Genomic DNA, 20787 nt, shown 5'->3' with positions numbered 1-20787 from the left:
CAAAATCCCAGACGATATCTATAGACTCATATATCGATGTCATATCGATATATTGCCCAGCCTTAATGTGTGTTATACATACAGTATATCGTCGTTGTAGGGTGAAAACCTTGTATGTCCAAAACCGTTCATTTTGCATTTTAAAAATGATTTAAACTAGTGAAAACAGCCGATCTACAAGCGTGTGCTTGTAGATCAGCTGTTTTCACTACTTTTGTGCGATGGCCATATGATAAAGCAGGGCTTTACTTTGCGAAAAAACGTACACATTTGAAACTTGGAGATACAAGGTTTCTGCCCGACAGTGACGATATTTTACTGCAGTGCTATTGTGTGTACAAGGGAGTCGAACCAACTCTGCCACATCACTGGAGATGAGGCTTTGCCAGTGGGATGGATATGGTGGGTACAACCTGGTTCTGAAAGACAAAAATCTGGATGCGGTTGAAAACCCAGAGGAAGATGAGCAGGACGCTGACATACTGGATCCAAGCAAACTTGATGGTCTCCCAGAACCCAGGTCTATAGGTGGAGGGTAATGGTTAAGGCCAACACTGTGGCGTTGAATTTTAACCCATTAAGACCTGAGGTTGAATTCTACAAATGCCTTCTCAAACAATTTTGCAATCCAAAATTATTCAAGATTTTTCAAACACTTTCAAGATATTTAAAAAATAGCATTATGTACAAGCTTAAGGGTTAATTTCATTTGTACACTGTCAGAGTTACACACCTGTATAGGGACATTTGAAACCCACTCAAGGACACTTTGAGACCCACTTAACTGGTGTAGCAGAGTGTTTCCAGTGAGCCAACATGCACAATATCAGCACCCTGACTGTTTGACCAGAATGGAACAGACCCTTCATTAGTATCATCGGTAACACCTGTGAAGGAAGTCGAAAGACACCCGGAAGTAGAACAAAATGGCGTATATGCATATAGCCTATCCCTTGAAACAACTAGATAGATAGATTTGTTTTGGGATCATACTATAATTCATGGGTTTTCAACCCATATGTAAAGGGGGTTCTGCCCCATAGGTCGATCTCCCGTTGGGTCGAACAGCGTCGGCAGGTTAGATAATCACCCGCAAGCGTCGGCAGGTTAGATAATCACCCGCGTCACGGTTACTGAGGTTAGGGTTAGGGTTAGGTTTAGGTTTTGGTGGTCGATCCAAAGGGTGTTCGACCTAATGACATGTTATGTAAAGTCCAAAAAATAATCAGACTTTGTCTTTTTCTATCTTTAGTTTTTGGTTCCTCACACATTTCAGCAGCAGTAGCAAACAGTTATAAAGAAAATATTCAAACACATCAGTTCAAAGTGGAGCGGTGCATTTGAGCAGCTATATCCTGTGTGTATGTGTGTGTGTGTGTGTGTGTGTGTGTGTGTGTGTGTGTGTGTGTGTCTAGGCTGCTCAACAGCGCCACTTGGTCACCCAGCGGTATCGCAGCTGTTCGTGCTGCATAGGGACACAGGGACACACTAAGTCAAAAGTAGGAAGCGGCTATCACAGCTCCAAAAATAACTGCTACCTGCCAAAATAAATGCTTCATAGACAGAACGCGCAGTTTGAATACTAATGAAGTGAGTCTGGGAGGTGTCTATTGTGAAGTTAATGTGTGAATTGCTTCGGAACTATGACCGCGGCCATTCCTGTGGCCAGCGCCTCCTCCAGTGCGTGTCAGAAACGCTACTTTGAAAGTTTCACGAGGGCATACGCTTTCTCTCATTTTCTTCTTCACGTCATGCTACGTATGCTGCGTATCACGGTAGAAGAACCACTGGGAGGCGGGGGACCGCGACGAGAGGTGCATTTGAAAAAAAGAGGCTTGCGTCCATACCACTGCAAAGGTTGTTGCACTTATGTGGACTGGCCTTTACAGTAGCTGATGCAGATAAGTGGTAACACACAAAGACCTTAAACGCACGCACGCACGCACGCACACACACACACACACACACACTCAGACACATCTATTAAAGGATATCTAATCACTTCCATAGGGTAGCGGATGTCCGCATTGATCTGGAAGGGGGCACCAGCAGCTCTTCCCACAGTCCACACTGGACTTGGACAGGACAGCACCGTGGTCACTGTGGGAGGGAGAGGAGAAAGAGGTGAGAATAGGGCTGGGCAATATGGACCAAATCAAATATATTTTTGACCAAATGCCTCAAAATTGGTATTGTGACAATACTATGGAATTGTGATAATAAAAATGTATGTGTTTCAAAGAAGTACTGCTAAATTCCAAAGGTGTAGACAGCAGAGAAAGGAATTCCAAGGCACTTCGTCTTTAGTGAAAACATATGATTTATTTTCTGAGCAAGGCAACAAAAGTTGACCTTGTTGCTCAGAAAATAAATCATGTATTTTTTTCACTAAAGACGGAGTGCCTGGGAATTCCTTTCTCTGCAAGTCTGCTGTCTACACCTTTGGAATGTAACAGTACTTCTTTGAAACATCTTTTATTCATATATTCCTATTTCCTACCTATATCACCAAAGAGCACCTGTCTCTGATCTATGCTCGTTGCATATGAAAGTAACCTTTAAAAAGGTATCGCTTACTTGTGAGAAGGCTATGTTTGAGGTGGACTCATCCTATAGTAGTATTCTGTTCACTATGTTTCATTCACTGTACAGTAATAATGAATAAACCACAAAAACTCACAGTTTCTATCCTGATAGGCTCCAATTATGTTGACAAGATCATATGCACTTGCGAAGGGGCTGGAACCATCAATCACAGAAACCTTGACCCCAACGAACAGATGTTTTGCAGAGAACAATTAATAACAAACCAGAAAAGTGTAGAGGGCAGGGACGTGCTGGCCATTGGGAAAAGCGGGACAACTCCCGAACGGCCAGTTCAATCCCGGCAGGTCCAGGCCGGCCATTAGGAAAAATAAAAAATAAAATATCGGCCTTCGTTCCATTTTGGGGGCTAGGCGGCCAACAAAGTAAATCGTCACTGTCGGGCAGAAACCTTGTATCTCCAAGTTTCAAATGTATATATTTTTTCGCAAAGCAAAGCCCTGCTTCATCGTACAAGGCCGTTGCACAAAAGTAGTGAAAACAGCCGATCTACAAGCACACAACGCCTCGCGGTGCGAGGCGTTGTGTGCTTGTAGATCGGCTGTTTTCACTAGTTTAAATCATTTTTAAAATGATAAATACAAAAACAAACGTTTTTTGACATGCAAGGTTTCCACCCCTGTCTCGCGCTGCTGGTATGAAATGCTTGCATTGCTGCAGCTTTCCTCTACACAGTAGCAGGAGTTGGTTGGGCTTGACGTGCCGGGACAGCTTGTACACGACCCAAAACCTGTCTGGTCTCACGTGGTATGAGACTGTAATCCATTGCCTGGAGGACAATAGGTTAGGGAAGGGGACTAACAAACCGACTCGAAGACTCCGGAAGCCAGAACTGGTAGAAGGTTGAGCTTTGGGCTAGCAACCCGAACTTGTAAAAAACTCTTATGCTACAGAAACATTGATGAAAAACTTCAAACCCCAACGTCTTGGAAAGGAAGCCTCTTTAGTGCCCCACACTACAGAGAAAATGACGACGCACTTGGAAAACCGCAAGGAGACAGTGCGCCCGAAGCTTCTGACCCCTAGACGACCCACCAACATTGCTACATGGAACGTGAGAACTATGTATGCAGCCGGCAAGACGGCAATAATAGCGGAGGAGATGAAGAGGTACAGACTATCTCTCCTTGGTCTGTGTGAAACCAGATGGCTCCAGTCAGGGCAGGTCAAGTTGGCGAGTGGAGAATCCATATTGTACTCTGGTCACCCGGAAGACTCTGCACCACATACAGAGGGAGTTGCGTTCATGCTTTCCACAGAAGCACAGAGGGCCCTCATCAGTTGGGAACCCGTCAACTCACGGATAATAACAGCTAAATTCCAAACTACACATAAGAAAATAAACCTACAGGTAGTACAATGCTACGCTCCCACAAACGACGCAGACGATGAAACCAAGGACCACTTTTACAACCAACTATATCACATACTTGAAACCAAAAAAGGAAAAGACATCTTGATTCTGATGGGAGACATGAACGCAAAGATAGGAGGAAACAACACTGGCTTTGAATTAAACATGGGAAGACAAGGACTAGGAACAATGAATGCAAATGGAGAAAGATTTGCAGCGGCTTGTGCAGACAACAGCTTGGTCATTGGTGGGTCAATCTTCCAACACAAGGATGTCCATAAAGCAACCTGGGTGTCTGCTGACCATGTAACTGAAAACCAGATTGACCACATCTGCATTAGCCAAAGGTTTAGGCGCTCATTGCTTGATGTTAGAGTGAAAAGGGGTGCTGATGCTGGATCTGACCACCACCTAGTCACAGCAAAAATCCAGCTGAAATTAAAACGCACAACACATAGTGAAGGAAGGGCCAAATTCAACATACAGCAATTCCAGGATATAGGCACATCAGAGCTTTACAAGGTCACATTACACAACCGGTTCCAAGCACTACAAGGTCTGCAAAACCAAGAAACCCCTAGATCAGTGGAGGATAAATGGGCTAGTCTGAAAACAATGTGGAAAGAGACATGTGAAGAAGTGGTAGGGAGAAGGAAGGTAAATAACAAACCGTGGCTTTCCATGGAAACATTCAAGAAAGTTGGTGAGAGAAGGGAAAAAAAGGAGGTGCTGAACAGAAGTAAAACCAGAGCAACAAAGGCCAAAGCACAGAAAGAATATGAAGCAGTAAACAAAGAAGTGAAGAAAAGTGTCAGAAGGGATAAAAAGAACTACATTGAGGATCTGGCACAACAGGCAGAGGAGGCAGCAGGAAAGAACAATCTCAAAGAACTTTATATAACTACAAAAAAACTGATAGGCAAGTTTCAACAGTCACAAGCACACATTAAAAATACACAGGGTACACTACTCACAACCAAGGAAGACCAACTAAAGAGGTGGACAGAACACTTTAGAACACTGCTCAACAGACAGCCCCCCCAACAGACAGCAGATATCCCACCAGTCACAAATCTTTTGGAGATAAACTGTAACCCCCCCACCAAGACAGAAATCAAGAAAGCCATCAAGGCCCTCAAAGGAGGCAAAGCAGAAGGGCCAGACGAGATCCCAGCCGAAGCCCTCAAGGCAGACATCAAAACCTCCACCAACATGTTACACCAGCTCATGCAAACCATCTGGGAGGAAGAAAATGTCCCATCAGATTGGAGAGATGGCATCATAGTCAAAATTCCCAAGAAAGGAGACCTCAGGGAGTGTAAAAACTACAGAGGGATAATGCTGCTTTCAACACCGGGGAAGGTGCTCAACCGTATCTTACTCGAGAGGCTTCAAAAGGCAGTCGACGAGAAACTGAGGGAAAACCAGGCTGGCTTCAGGAATAACAGATCCTGTGCAGACCAAATAGCCACACTCAGAATTATCATTGAGCAGTCAATTGAATGGAACTCTCCTGTCTATGTCAATTTCATTGATTTTGAAAAGGCCTTTGACAGTGTGGATCGAGAGATGCTGTGGAGACTGATGGCGCACTATGGCATTCCCTCAAAGTTGATAAACATCATCAAGAACACCTACCGAGGGATGCAGTGTCGTGTCCTTCATGAAGGGTGCCTATCAGAACCCTTTGAGGTCCTGACTGGGGTGCGGCAGGGATGTATGCTCTCTCCCTTCCTGTTCATCCTTTGTATAGACTGGACCATGATGCAAGCAACGAGCAATAGCCGTACCGGCATCCAGTGGAGCCTGACCGAACAGCTGGAAGACCTGGATTTTGCTGACGATTTAGCACTCCTAGCACACACACACCAACAGATGCAGGAGAAATCATGCAAACTAGAGAAAGCAGCTGCTTCGCTTGGGCTCAAAATCAACGCAGGAAAAACCAAGGTGATGCGTATAAACAACAAGAACAACTCTCCAATAACCATGGACCAAAATCAGCTAGAGGAGGTAGACCGTTTTACTTACCTAGGTAGCATAATTGCTGTGGACGGAGGAACGGATGAGGATGTCAGTGCCAGAATTGGAAAAGCAAGGACCACTTTCAACATGTTAAATAAAATCTGGAAAGCAAAAAACATATCACGCAAGACCAAACTGCAAATATTCAATTCAAATGTCAAATCCACCCTACTCTACAGTTCAGAAACCTGGAAGATCACTACTAACATACTCCACAAAGTACAGACATTCTTCAACCGCTGCCTCCGACGCCTCCTAGGTATCTACTGGCCCAACACCATCACCAACATCAACCTGTGGGACCTCACTGGACAAGACACAATAGAAAAACAAATCAGGAGGAGGAAATGGAACTGGATAGGGCACACACTTCGCAGAGACAATAGATCAATCACCAAACATGCTCTAACATGGAACCCGCAAGGCAAGAGGAAGAGAGGAAGACCCAGAGCCACCTGGAGAAGAACAACAGAGCAGGAGATGAAGGTGCAAGGACTGTCATGGCAACAGCTGGAGCGGAGGGCACAAGACCGAAGGGGATGGAGGAGCCTCATCGATGGCCTATGTTCCTTAGGGAATTTAAAGGCCTAAGTAAGTAAGAAAGTAAGGTTTCCACCCGACAACGACGAAATATAACTCATGTACAGTAATTGGCCCACTGGCTTGTCACTTGTCATGATCTGAAATGGCAAATCTTTGAGTAGCAGCAGCGCTATAGAGAGAGATCTCTCTCTATAGCGCGCAATGAGGGCCTCTACAATAACTCTTTTTCCCGGGCTGAATCAGGGGCCCAGCACGTCCCTGGTAGAGGGATTCAATACACACGTGAACAATGAAAAACAACATTATGGTGGGATCATCTCACATTGTAAACAGTGTACAGCCCTCGATGAGGCAGAGGCGTCCTCTGCTGCAGCCTCAAGTCTCCACTAATGAACAGCTGAGCACCAGGGACAGGGGAAGAGTGCTGAACATAGGCCAGAGTCTGCATCACCACCGTGGACATTCTCTGTTGAAACACACACAGGAGGATCCTTTTACTTACTACTGACTTGTGAACTCAACATGTCGAAGATCCAGCAGGATCCAAATGTTGTTCCTTTAGTTTAACCACTTAAAGGGATATTCCACTTTCAAAAAACCTTTTGGTCAATTTATCATCTAATCAGGCTTTTATGAACCCCCTGAACAGTTTTTAATTTACTTCATTCAATATTTAGATATTTGATGTAAATGTTATCTGCCCCCCCCCCCCCGGGCTCAGTGCCTCTCCACATACACAGTACACACCCATTGTAACTTCAAACTTCATTTCAACCATGATAGATTCATTAAAAACACCCATTATTTTTTCTGGTGACTCAAAATACCCTCCTAATACTTGAGCGTGTTTTCTCAATAACCTTTTTCATTTATTTGTAATAATTCTTTGGGGAAATTAGAAAAATTAAATACAAAACAAAATTATTAAAAATAAATGAAAAATCAAACCTCGGTTCGAAGTGGAGCGGTGAATTTGAGCAGTTCCAGGTAAATATATAAAATATATAAATATATTCACCTATTTATATATTGACATGTGTCAATTCTTGATTGCCCGTGGCTCGCTACGGTGGCTGCATGCTGAATAGATGGAACAGAGATATTTTGGATAGACTGTTCAAAGTCCCTGACTTTTTTCACCTATTTTATATATTGACATGTGTCAATTCTTGATTGCCCGTGGCTCGCTACGGTGGCTGCATGCTTCGTGAGCCTCCACTCTAACGGCTATCACGGGCAGACGCAGACAGCAGAGGGGGTCGACTCGAGATACGCCAACATACCATGCTTGTTAGTTGTTATTAACGGACTACACACACACACACAACAGCTGATCTTCACGCAGACAACACCTCGATGTGCGTCTTGCGCGAGGCGTTGTGAGCTTGCAGCTCTCTCTCTCTCTCTCTCTCTCTCTCTCTGAAATACGATTCTCTCTCTCTCTCTCTATCCCTCCTCTCCCCCCGTCTCCCTCTCGCTGCCGTTAACCTTTGTTTTTATCGCGACGTGGTGTGTGTGTGTGTGTGTGTGTGTGTGCGTGCGTGCGTGCGTGCGTGCGTGCGTGGCGCGCGCGCGCATGCGTAGATCCTGTTCGAACTGAACGAAACAAAAAAATCCCATCATTCTCCATGCATCAGGGCGGAGGGGAACTCAATTCGATAGGTACCGAAATGTTGTGTAACTGCTGTGCGCACATGCGCAGATCCTGTTCAAACTCAACGGGACACTTCTCACTTGTGAGACTGGACACACATTTCTGCCTATCTATAGGTACCGAAATGTTGTGTAACTGCTGTGCGCACATGCGCAGATCCTGTTCAAACTCAACGGGACAGTTCTCACTTGTGAGACTGGACACATATTTCTGCCTATAGCGGAGCTGCTGTGTTTCACACACCGCTCCAAAAATGTTATGGAAAAAACACGGCCTGCTCACACATTAGGAGGGTAGTATGAGTCACCAGAAAAAAACATAATGGGTGTTTTTAATGAATCTATAAGCAAGGCAGAGTTTTTTTGAAAGTGGAATATCCCTTTAATCCCTCTTTTCAAAAGAAAATAGAAGAAATAAAAAATACTAAAACTAATTAAATTGCAAGAAACCTTTGCAGGTCAAAGGCCAAAGGAAGAGAGAGCACGTACAAAGAGCTGGTAGGAAAAGGTGAGCAGCAGTTGGACACTGTACACCTGCTCCTCTGGTTTCAAAGGAAGTTCCAGTCCAAAGACCAGACGGTCCAACTTTCCATCCTGGTTCCGGTCTTCCTCTCTCACCTAAAGAAATTACACAATTGCGCACAAATCAAAGCACAAATGTACAGTACAAGTACATGTATTCAAACATGATATACTTTGAGAAGTCCATCGAGAAAACAAACTAAACAAGTTGCGAGATTGTTACAAAGTCTGTAGGTGTTGATGTGCATATACAACTATTATTTTCAATCCAGATGGTCCCCAACAAAATGAGTTAATATAGCTTGAGAATCAGTTTAAGCCTATATATCGGCAAAATTGGAACATGTTTAAAAACATTTTAACTGGCAGTTTGTCTGTCCGAAATGTTGGTCCTTGTCTCTGTGTCCACAATAAAATTTGCATCGGAAGCTACGAGTGTGCGGATATACTCTTTGATTATTTAGTGTTTATTCCGTTGGCTGGCACCTCACAAGGATCTGTGTGCTGTGGACCTTTTGATAACCGTAAAAACATTTTTAACAACACATTTTGTGTGGCACAAAGTCCGTTCAGATGGTGGCCAAATACATATTCATTTGGGGGTACATGAAAAGGTTCAAGAGCCACTGAATTAAAGTGACTAGCTGAGGCCAAGCCATCACTACCTGTCTGTTGGATCTGCAGCAAGCAAGTGTTGGATCCAAAGACAGAGTGATCTATTTGCCACGAGGACCCATTAAGGCTCTGAAACTGCAGTGGTGTGAATGTCAGGCCCAAGTAACAGAATCCTTTCTTACGGAGATGGAAGGGATCCGGAGGTTGGCTCCTTGCATGTTGTTAAAATGCGGAAAGGTGCTCCAGGCAACATAGTCTCCCTTGATGCTAGTTGCTGCGACAAGAAGACTCTGGTATTGAAACTGTACAACTGGCTGTTCCTCATAAGTACTCCTCTTGATCCAGAAACCTAAAACAAAGCAGCTTTAATAAGTTATCTGTAATTCTCTATCTCTCTACCATTCCCACCCACCCCTACCATTTGCGTTATCCTTTTAACCTAAATGTCTTACTGTCTGTACCACTGTGCTGTTTACATTTCGGACTAATAAAGAATTCAATCAATCAATCAATCAAAAGTACAGGGTTCCTAGTCCTACACATTTAACATTTTAAAATTCTATACTTTTCCAGACTAAAATTTCCCAAATTCCCAAACCATATTTGACATCTGAGTACAAATAGCATGATGTTTATTGCAATGTTAGAAAAAAATCCACTGACTAGGTTGGCTATGCTAACCCAACTACAAGCTCACAATGGGTTGCAATGTGAGAGTGGATCGGTTGCAAATAATAATAATAATAATAATAAGTTGAACATTTCTCTATGACATGCCCAAATAGGGATGCTAGTATGTTGAAAGTGAAGCCCAGGCAATGCTAAAAATAGTGAAATGAATGTTATTGAGTTTTTGTCATGGAATTTTAAGTAAATGGACACTACAGTAGGCTTGATTGATTGATTGAAGAATTTATTAGAAGTGTAGAATGCATAGGAAAAGGTACAGTTTCATGACAGTACAGTTCACTGGTACAAGGTCAACTAAAAGGATACGCTCAGGATTTGTATTAACTCATATAACATTGTTAACAGAAGTGGTGTCCATTTACAATTCACCAGTGAACTAGAAAAGAGAACTTCAGTCAATTGACTTTGCTTCATTGGCTGTAGTAAAACATAAAACATACTTGTAAAAAACATTTATAAATAAAATCACTGTCAAATCTCTCTGCCCGAAGAGGAAGAAAATCTGAATTGAATGCAATCCGAATTTTATATTTTAGAAAACAGAATAGGGACAAGTCTGGAAACAAATATTATGTTCTCTCTTTTCTTGTTTTGAAATGACTCAAATCAAATTATACTTTCCATATGTGTGTGTAAGAACCTGCCATTGTCAGCACAGTTTATAATACTAATATGTGGCGTTATTTATACTTCATCACACTGACTACAAGGTTATTGTCAGACTAGTCTTAGCTCATTTATTCAACAGCAACAACCACATCAACAATTCAGTACATGTACCTTGGCTCCTATAAGCCACCAAGAGAGGAGGGATGTATGTGAGGCACAGCACCACAATGACAAACAGAGTGGCTCTGGTGCAGACGCTGCTTTTGTACCGAATCAAAGCCGGGTGAGAGTAGACTTCATAGAAAGCCATAACAAAATAAACAGACGATGTGTAAAAATCGGTTTTGACCCCCTTCAAAAACAAAATCTTCTAGCTGCGACCACTGCTGCTCACCAGTCAAGCTAGCATGGATGTTAACTCCTGGTAGCACTGCAGAGGAGACTAGTGTGCGACAGTTCACTGTTCACACTAAAGAACGGGCAAAAAAACACACAAACAAAATAAACTCTGACCAACTACTAGCCATTTATCTACTCCCGAAAGCTTTAGTGCGCATTTATACGATTCACCATGGCAACGTGTCGCCGCTTGCTAGTGAGTTTCTTATAACTAAAGCCGCGCCATGTTCATTCAGGCTTCTTCCTGTGTGCAGAAAACAGCAGACCTACAAACCCAAACGGCGTCGCTTCCCCGGCGCGTGGCGGGCTTGTAGATCGGCTATTTTCGACACGCGGCACCTTTGTGCGGCGAAGTATCTATTTGGGATTTAGCGTCCACGGTTACCATGGCCGCCACCGGCAGGGACGTGCAGAGAATGTTAGCGAGGCAGGGGCTGACATTTGTAAAAGGGCCTTTTGGTGGAATATAAGGTTTGGTCGAAAATAGCAGACCTGCGACGCGTTGTGAGCTTGGAGGTCGTCTATTTTCGGTGCTTGATACACACATTAAGCATAATCAAGTTAAAGGAGCTATAGTCAACCTTTTCTTTAAAAACGAATGCTAAAATAAAAATAATGTTTCGAAAATATTTTATAAAAGAATATAGGCCTATGTGTTTCAATTCAAAAATGACCACAAACAGCGTAAAATAATGATAAAATAATCGTTTTGGCCATTGTCGGGCCGACACTGTTGTTTACATTCTAGTCTGAGTAGAATGTAAACAAAGTGTCTGCCAAACAATGGCCAAAATGATTATTTTATTATTATTTTACGCTGTTTGTGGTCATTTTTGAATTGAAACACACATGTAAAGATTATTTTTTTATACAATATTTTCGAAACATTATTTTTATTTTAGCATCCGTTTTTCAAGAAAAAGTTGACTATAACTCTGGCTCCTTTAACACTGGAAATGTGGCATAACGGCACGGATTTCTACACAGAGAGGGCAAATCTTTCAACATAAGATGCTGCATTCAAGTTCAGGAGAGTTTGGACAAGGCAATTCTCTCGAAGTATGGTATGAAAAGTCACCTTCAGACAGCTGCTACCCGTGACTTGTAAATAGACTAAGCCCCCATGCTCCCCCCCCTTTTTCTCTTTTTCTGCCTTTGTATTTGATGTGCTTTTGAAACTGATATTATCCTAGATAAAGTACTATGTTCTATCCGTCTGTCTTTCAATGTTATATGAGATACTTAAAGTGTGGTTCCTGTGGAAATAAGCCTCGGCTTTCTAGGATCTCCTTTTAGTTGACCTTGTACCAGTGATTTGTACTGTCATGAAACTGTACTTTTTTCTATTGCAAACTTCTAATAAATTCTTCAATCAATCAATCGAATGCTGCCTTCTATGGCATGGAAAGAGGGCCTTGCTTTCACCATAGTAAAAACTGCAATTATAATAGGCTAATTATAATTAATTTAAAAAAAAAAGTCTCACTCCTAACTTTTTCTGAAACTTGGCAGCCCTGCTGCATGCATGGTCTGGAGAGGGCACTTTTTACAGACAGATAAAAGGGCAGGGGCTCAAGCCCCCTTTGATGTCTATGTGTGCATATGTCTGGCCACCAGTGTCGCTTAGCAACCAGAGCAAATCGAACGACTCCCTCTCTCTCTCTCTCTCTCTCTCTCTCCTCTCCCCCTGCATGCAACTCAGAATGGTTTGTCCAGCGGTGACATCACCTCCCACTGCTAGACAGACAGGACGTTCGAAGCTTCTGGTTGATAGAAATTGTTGACGTTTTGTTTTGATCTTCTCTTTATCTGGATCGCTGCTCAATTTCATCGACACTGCCCGCTTTATGCTCATACTCGCCTTGCAATCTGACCGTAGCATCACGCCTCGGTGTGAGGATCCAGCCAAAATGAAATGGATGTTTAAAGAGGATCATTCCCTCGGTAAAGGGATTTTGATTGTTATGAAACGTGCTGATACTGTCATGACTCATGCATCATTCGTTTAGTATATTGTTTCCTTTACTTCCTGTTTCGAGTTTGCAATGTCATCCTTGACTTGAAGGTGCAGAATTGCATGCCAATTTGAGTCTTCACCTGCACAACCTGTTATCCATTCAGTGTGGCTACATGGCCTGCACAAAACGCTATGGTGCTCTCCCTTTAACTTGTATCCCCTTATGGGAGGAGGTCGTTGTAGCCATGGCCCCTGGTAGATCATATTTAATAAGTTTGCTTGCATGGTTGCCTTACAATATAGTCTAAGCTAAAATAGAAATGTCTTATGGACTGGTGTTGTTGCTATAATTTGGTATATCTTGATAGTAAACTAAGTTCTATCAACACCAAGGTCTATGTATCTATCTTTTTTCCCTCTTCTTCTTTTTTTCAAACTTGGCTGTTAATTCTGCAGAGATTACCAAAAGTAGGCTTCGTATCTAGGGTAATGAGAGGGCATCTTGAACATTAATGGATTTACCACACCTTATGTCATGCCCAAAGGCCTTTATCACTCTGCCTACAGTGAATCTGATCCTGCTTATAAAGTCGATGGGGGGAAAGAAATTCATCAATGCAATTTACTGTTGCTATTAAATCATCTGCAAAAAGTGCACTGGTCCAATTAAAATTGTTTTTAATCAAACAAAAAGTATCTCATGAGAATGACAGATAGATAGTCTAGGCTAGTGGTGAAAGTTAATTAGCTTTTGTTGTTATCCTGGTATGATATGCTCATGGGATTCTATGCCTGTTTCAGAAAGATGTTGCTATGTCTACCTTTATGCAGCGTTTGATCCTGTAAATAAATCACGACTGTGTCCTGTGCTTGGCTTATTTGCATTAACACCTCAGCTGAGACTCCCAAGAGTCCTTGCTCATCCGTTTAATCTCTGACTTCCTGTTTGTTCCCTGTCTCTCCCACAGAACACAGATGTGTGGAGTCAGCCAAAATACGCAACAAATACCCTGACAGAGTACCAGTGAGTAAGGGGGTAGTGGGGATAGCAATGATGGAGTGAATGAGTAAGGGAGGGAGGAAAAGGAAAGTCCTGAACAAAAGTATTATGAAAAGTCAACCCATTTTACTTAGGAAGTTTACTGGGTATTATGGCCTTGTGTGGTTTATATGTGCAGTTTGGTTTACATCTATATCATGTCAAGTACGGTAACATATCAAAAGGTATACAGTACACTAAGTTCTATTTACTTAAACAGCAACCAGTCCTTGTTAAAAGATTATTTTTGGTTTATCAGTGTCACATGCACACATTGTGTTATATGTTACCGGTACTGATTCACTCTAAATAGTAAAGGCCTCTCTGCGAATCACATCTCTGCCAGTCTGGATTTCCTTGCCAGGCAGGGCATGTGTAAGTTGTAGGTTGAAGACGTCAGGACACAAGGAAGGGGGAATGTTCGCATTTACAACCACGGCAGAAAGTTGTGTCATGATCCAAGAAATCCAGGAGAACCCTATCTTTCTTGGCCTACTGGGAATGTGTGCATGCAAAGTTTTGCGCTGTTCGGTCCAGGTGTTTAAGAAGGGGCGAGTTTGTGAAAATACCAAGTCATGTTTTAGAAGATTATGATTTTGAAACAGTTTTTCACACTGGAATCCATCAGCAAAACAAATTGAATTTGCCTCTGGCCCAATTCCCCTGTGTAGAGACACCGTTCACTCTCCTTCAGCCCTCCTCTTCCGGTGGTTCTCCTTTGTTTTCATTCCTAATAATAAAAACTCTTCTACACGTTGTAATAGGAGTTAGATATTTGGCCACGGAGGTTTGAATCTGTCTTGAGAGATTACTGGATAACAAAGGAAATTGCTCTGATCACCTTGGTAAAAAGAAAAAGTCAGCTATGGGACACATTTTCACACTCAGTTGTAGGAGGAGCTTGCAGTAGTCGAAAACCAGATTGGCACCTCTCACTTAACAGAGACAGATCCAACACGTGGACAACAGTAGGTGCTAAAATGCGTGCACTTAAGAAATGCCTCTTTGTATTGTGTACCAGGCTCTTTTGTGTTGATCATAATGTCCTGTCAACTTCATCCCTGTCCTGAGGCCTTCATTCTGCACCTGTTCAATGCTGGAAAGAATGGGACACTGAGACCACTGACACAGATGAAGGCTAGCTGTTCACGCCCATTGTGTAGGCTGTGTGGTGGTTAAATCGTTTACTACAGTAGGTCACCTTGAAGAAAATCAGTATGAGCAAGGCTGATTCTGTTTCTCTATTGTCATTGAGATTGTGCTTGCCTAGTATCCATTAACAAACTAAACCCGCACTGACTTGTGAACCTGTAGCCTGCAAAGGATGTAACAATAACTAAAAACAACCTTGAACCTTGAACCAAAATGTATTCATAGAATACAGTAATCCACTTTCCACTGGTATGACTCTAACTGTCATATTAGATAAGGAATTCGGAAGCTTGTAATTAGAGATGTTACCGATCAATCGGCAATGGATCGGATCGGGCCGATCAAAGCGTGATCGGCGATAATCGGTGGTTTAGATCAAAAGGTAAATTCACCGATCCGATCCGATCGGTGCATCCGATCAACCAGCCGTTCAGTATGCCCACTTGAGGCCATTTTGGGGTATTGATTTCCACAGTGCTGGAGGAATAATTAGTTACTGCTATGATAATAAATACATAGTAATGCTGGTAAATAACTATAAGGCAAATATATAAATGAATTCATGAGTGAATTAATTAATTAAAGTTAAAACATTAACATTTAGAAAATATAAATAATATATAAATAATAACTTGATCGGATCGGTGATTGATCGGTATCGGGTGATCAAACTTTTGTGATCGGTGCTCGGTGATCGGTTCCAAAAAACCTGATCGGACCATCCCTACTTGTAATACTGGCTATTGACTCACTTGTTTCCACCTCTGTATGTCCATCCATATGTGTGGCTGTCTCTGAGCTGCTAATCTCCGGAAGTGCTGGACCAATCGGCGTGAAATCTTGCACGCACACTCCCGGTATAGGTCAAGGAAAAAACTCCAAATCCAAATCTTTCCATTTGGCCTCTTTGTACAGCTATAACAGGCCGGTTCATGTTTACGATCTTCAAGATTCTTTCTTAAAAATACACTTTTTGCTTCTACTCCTACAAAACTCACACAAATTGGTACACATTATATCTGTGGTCACATGATCAACATATGTATCCATCAGAATTTTTAGATTCCATTTCCGATTGGCCATGATTGCCTTTCAAAGTTTGAAGGTTTTGTACAAAACGTCACAAAGCCATAATCTTGACCCATAGGTTGTACAATATTAATGCACACTTTTCGCAATAGCCTTCTACTACACATTTTCTCTTTTCTTCAAAACATTTTTTTACTATACTCCAAATTTTGTCCAAAACTCACACAAATCGTCACACATTATCTTTGGAGTCATGTGAAAGATGATCAGATTTTCCATATTCCATTCTATTTGGCTATGACTGACTTCCAAAGTTTGCGGGTCCTGGGAATTTGAGGCTTCGATGAGCGCACTTTTCTTGTTTGTGTTTGTTTTAGTTACCTCTGTGATTCTGTGTGTGCGCTTGGCATGTACTGCATGTTCACATTTGTGTTCCTGTGCCAGGTGATAGTGGAGAAGGTATCTGGCTCACAGATAGTGGACATTGACAAGAGGAAGTACTTGGTGCCCTCTGATATTACAGTGGCCCAGTTCATGTGGATCATCAGGAAACGCATTCAGCTGCCCTCGGAGAAAGCCATCTTCCTCTTTGTGGACAAAACTGTCCCGCAGTCCAGGTGAGATGGGAAGGAACGCCATTGATTTTAAATAGGTTCCAAGGGAGTTCAATCACCATAACCACCATTCACAAAATGCCCTCCTTGACTGTGCTATTAGGAGTGATATCAAAGTCTTTATCTCCACAGAAAACAGTTTCATGCCATATTTCGTCAAGTAGCATAGGGATGATCAAACACATTGTAATGTGGGATAAAAGCAGGGGTGCCCACACTTTTTTGACTGGAGAGCTACTTTTAAAATGACCAGCTCAACATTATCTACCCACCCCAAAAAGATTTACCTGGGGGGGGCTTTGGAATAGTAGCGGCACTGGCGTTACATAAGACAAACGCACTTGAAATGGGAAATGGAAGTGATACAAACGCACTTGAAATAGGAAATGGAAGTGATTTTGGTCACCCTTGGCTTAAAGGAACGGAAAAAAAGGGGGAAAAAAAGAGAGAAACAATTAAACGATTCTTACTCAAAACTTCCCAAAATGTTGGACAGGAATCCTTTATGATGTGCAGTTTTTTAACATTAATATCACATCAAATCGGTAGCATATCTAAGACAAAAAGTTTATTCTACATAAACAAGGCACCATCGTCTACTCTAAACAAAAAGTTTGTGCAATACTGGTTTGCAGTACGTCGCTCTGGATTACTGCTAAAAGCATAAATTGTAAATTGCTATAAGGATCTTTTCAAGCCTGTAAATTAACTTTCCCTACTTTCCAACCGGAAAACTGAAACAAACTCTACTAACAGCCGTGGGTTTCTTCTCAAGTATTTATTATAGCCTACATAAAACTCATTTGTTTTTTTTATTGTGGTATCCTATACTTATACAGTAAAAGCTAAGATTAAACCCCCTTTCCATTACATGTGTAAGAAGGGCGTACCTCTTTGTCTCTTCATCTCTGCAAATAAAGAACAGGACATACGAACCAAACGGTGAAATCAATCTCCCTGTGAAACAGGATGAAGCCACTCCTATCTCCCACATTGACACTGATCAAAAATGCCCATGTGCTTCACAAACCGTTGATGTGCCTATGTGATGCACCGTAAACAAAAGCATAGAAAACCAACCGTACCTACAGTATATGTTGACCTTGTTGTTATTGCTTTGATTTACTTGTAAAACTGACAGACGGTAAAACATAATTCACTCATATTATACCACTCATGCTTAGCTGTCTCATACATAACCATCCGATCAAGTGTCAATAGCTATGGACAGTCATTGTCTTGGTGGAAGATACACCTATAGCCAGACCTATAAACAGGAGATACACCCTACAGATCACTGGAGTAGTGTGAATAGTGAATAGGAGCGGAAATATAGTACAGCCACCGCTTCCCTTTTACTATTCTAGTTCAAGAATGTCTTATCTTATCACGACTCATGTATCTGCCTACTCTGGTATCTTCATTGTGTGTATGTGTTTGCGTGCAGCAGTGTGTGTGTACACACACAGCTATGGTTATTAATATCTTGGGAACACAGTTATGTAGAAATCCAAAGACATTTGAACGAGCTGCTATGAACTGCCAAAAGTTTGTTTCCTGTTGACTTGTGCAACCAAACCATTGTAGGACCATACCGGTCAATACATTGTTTATTCACCGCTTTGGCCATAATATTGTATAGACTATTTTCTCATTAACGTTTGTTTTTTCTTTTATCCACTGTTTAAGGCTAGACACTCTATCCTATATTAAAATTGATTAGACCGTGTCGACTCACCGTGGGTCAACGGTTTATGTCACAAACATAACATGCAGACTTGCAAGGTGTACCGTTGCTGCCTGCTACACTGGTCAGGGGTTTTCCATCAGAATAGCCACACCAGGGGCCACATGTGAATTCCAGGGGTCATGCTAGGGGGGCCTCCAGCATAGCCTGGCTTAGCCATACTATATCACACTGCAGTTAACTGCATGGATATCTTTCTCCCTTGTGTTAACATGGGTGGATAGAGTTTAGCTGCGCTAGGCTACCACAAGCACACCGAGCTCCAATACTCACCAAAAACGGCAAAATGCTGTTCAGGGTCTGCTATGACAAAAACTACAGCAGTGTTACAGCGTAGTGTTCTGAAAATATAGTGCTATTTCATTCCACTGTTGCACTCACTCACATCAGCTAAAAGCTTCACATAATTGCAAAAGTGACAGTTTCATTATGAATATGTATGCTACATATCAGTCCAATTCTAAAGGTGGGGTCACCTAACTAGAGCAGTGGTTCTCGACGTGTGGGTCGGGACCCCCAGAGGGGTCCCCAAATTATTTTGGGGGGTCCCCAGATGATTAACTTAATGTGCAACATTGTTTTCTCACTCAACAGTAAACAAACCAACATAAAGTTTAAGTGTATAGAGGGTATCCTCACATTTCTAAAGTGACAATCTAAGGACGTTTTAATACCTCTAAAACGACAAATTAAACGGTGTACAAATTGTCAAATATTAGAGGCAGAAATTGTAAAAATAGCAGATCTACATGCTCACAACGCCTCGCAACATAGAACCGTTATCTAACCGTTATCTCGCGTTGCGAGGCGTTGTGAGCATGTAGATCTGCTATTTTTACAATAGAACCGTTATCTTAGCGCTCGTCAGGGTGGGGGGGTCCCCGGTTAAAATATGATTATTTTGGGGGTCACAGCCTGAAAAGGTTGAGAACCACTGAACTAGAGCATTTGAACACAGACACATGATCTCTGACTCTGACCATCTGCTTTCTAATCTGTTGCAGTCTCACTATGGGCCAGCTGTATGACAAGGAGAAGGACGAGGATGGTTTTCTGTATGTGGCCTACAGTGGAGAGAACACCTTTGGTCTCCACGCCTTTTACACAACTCTGGGTTAATGCCATACCGTATGCCTCTCTAACTGTCTCTCTCTCACACACACATTCACACACACAATAGGGCCCAACATACAGTATATTGGTGGACCAATATCAGGTAATATTGGCCTTTCAAAGGCGATATTAGCACGTATTACACCAATAATTCACCAACACGAGAACATTTTCAGCACAATCACTCATAGATAATATTTTGATAACCACATTTTAACTAGACAACTGGGGGAGGGGGGATGCTCAGTAAACATGTTATACAATTCTATTTGGGTCTACAGAGAGCTGATATTGTTCTTTATGGTTTTAAGTTTAGCTTCAAACCATAAACAATTATCAAACGCCTCCCGATTTTTACAGCCTTTTGTCACAATAGGTCTTTGAAAGATCGAAAGGCAGGTTAGAAGATCAACTAAGCCTACATTATTCATCGCTCAGCGAAAAGAACAGTTGGTTGTAACACAAAGTACAAATTACTTCTAGGATACTAGGATCAATCTCTCATGCTGCAATCATCACATAAATTTGACAGATCAGGTGTCAATAATTTTCCTTTCCAACTATCAAGAGCAGTGTTGGACCAAAAAAAGCAAAACAACCAAAAAGAAAGAAAAATATGTTTTGTTGGGCTCAAATCTACACAGACGCATACTGTACACATACACAAACACACGCCAATAGTAACACATTTCTCCATCCAATCATACTAGATTTCTGTCAGCCAAGCTTGATTTTTATCACAACAAATTTGTTTCAGCAAATGCGTGTAAGAAACCTTTGTGTGTAAGAAAACATTGCTCATGTTACGGATGCATTTCTATTATGTCATGTTATGTATTTACATTTTAGTAGGTATATTTGATTTCTTAGGCACAAAAAAAGCATGTGAAGCAAGACAAGGCAGTGAATAACAAGATTCAGCCAATGAACATGTGGTATTAACTAGGGGTGCAACAGTAAATCGAATTCATTGATTTAAATCGATTTTCGATTCGATTTTCAAAAATTGCGAAAACAGCAGTTTTTTAATCTCACATTGCATTGTGATGCGACTCGTTGTGAGCTTGGAGATCTGCTATTTTCACTATTGTTGCATGACTTGGTATAAAATGGGGCTTAAGT

The 20787-nt window shown here is 41.9% G+C and overlaps 2 protein-coding genes across 2 annotated transcripts; one reads left to right on the top strand and one right to left on the bottom strand.

The window, feature by feature from the left end:
* Positions 1 to 353: 353 nt before the first annotated feature.
* tmem231 (transmembrane protein 231) lies at positions 354 to 11086 on the bottom strand. Its single transcript, XM_080736398.1, has 7 exons — positions 10787 to 11086; positions 9499 to 9665; positions 8669 to 8797; positions 6849 to 6992; positions 2681 to 2762; positions 1971 to 2100; positions 354 to 522 (listed from the first exon to the last, which is right to left on the bottom strand). The coding sequence occupies exons 1-7, from the start codon at positions 10923 to 10925 to the stop codon at positions 366 to 368; spliced, it is 948 nt and encodes a 315-aa protein (XP_080592524.1). The 5' UTR covers positions 10926 to 11086; the 3' UTR covers positions 354 to 365.
* A 1838-nt stretch (positions 11087 to 12924) lies between these two features.
* On the top strand, positions 12925 to 19671 carry gabarapl2 (GABA(A) receptor-associated protein like 2; the record flags this gene model as incomplete). Its single annotated transcript, XM_080736681.1, has 4 exons — positions 12925 to 12958; positions 13940 to 13995; positions 16636 to 16808; positions 19557 to 19671. 4 exons carry the CDS (start codon positions 12925 to 12927, stop codon positions 19669 to 19671), a joined length of 378 nt encoding a protein of 125 aa, XP_080592807.1.
* Positions 19672 to 20787: the final 1116 nt, after the last annotated feature.

This window comes from Nannobrachium achirus (assembly GCF_963921795.1).
Source record: "Nannobrachium achirus genome assembly, chromosome: 11".
Lineage (NCBI taxonomy): Eukaryota > Metazoa > Chordata > Actinopteri > Myctophiformes > Myctophidae > Nannobrachium > Nannobrachium achirus.
Note: the sequence above shows the minus strand (reverse complement) of the source record. Positions and strands in the feature narration are given on the sequence as shown.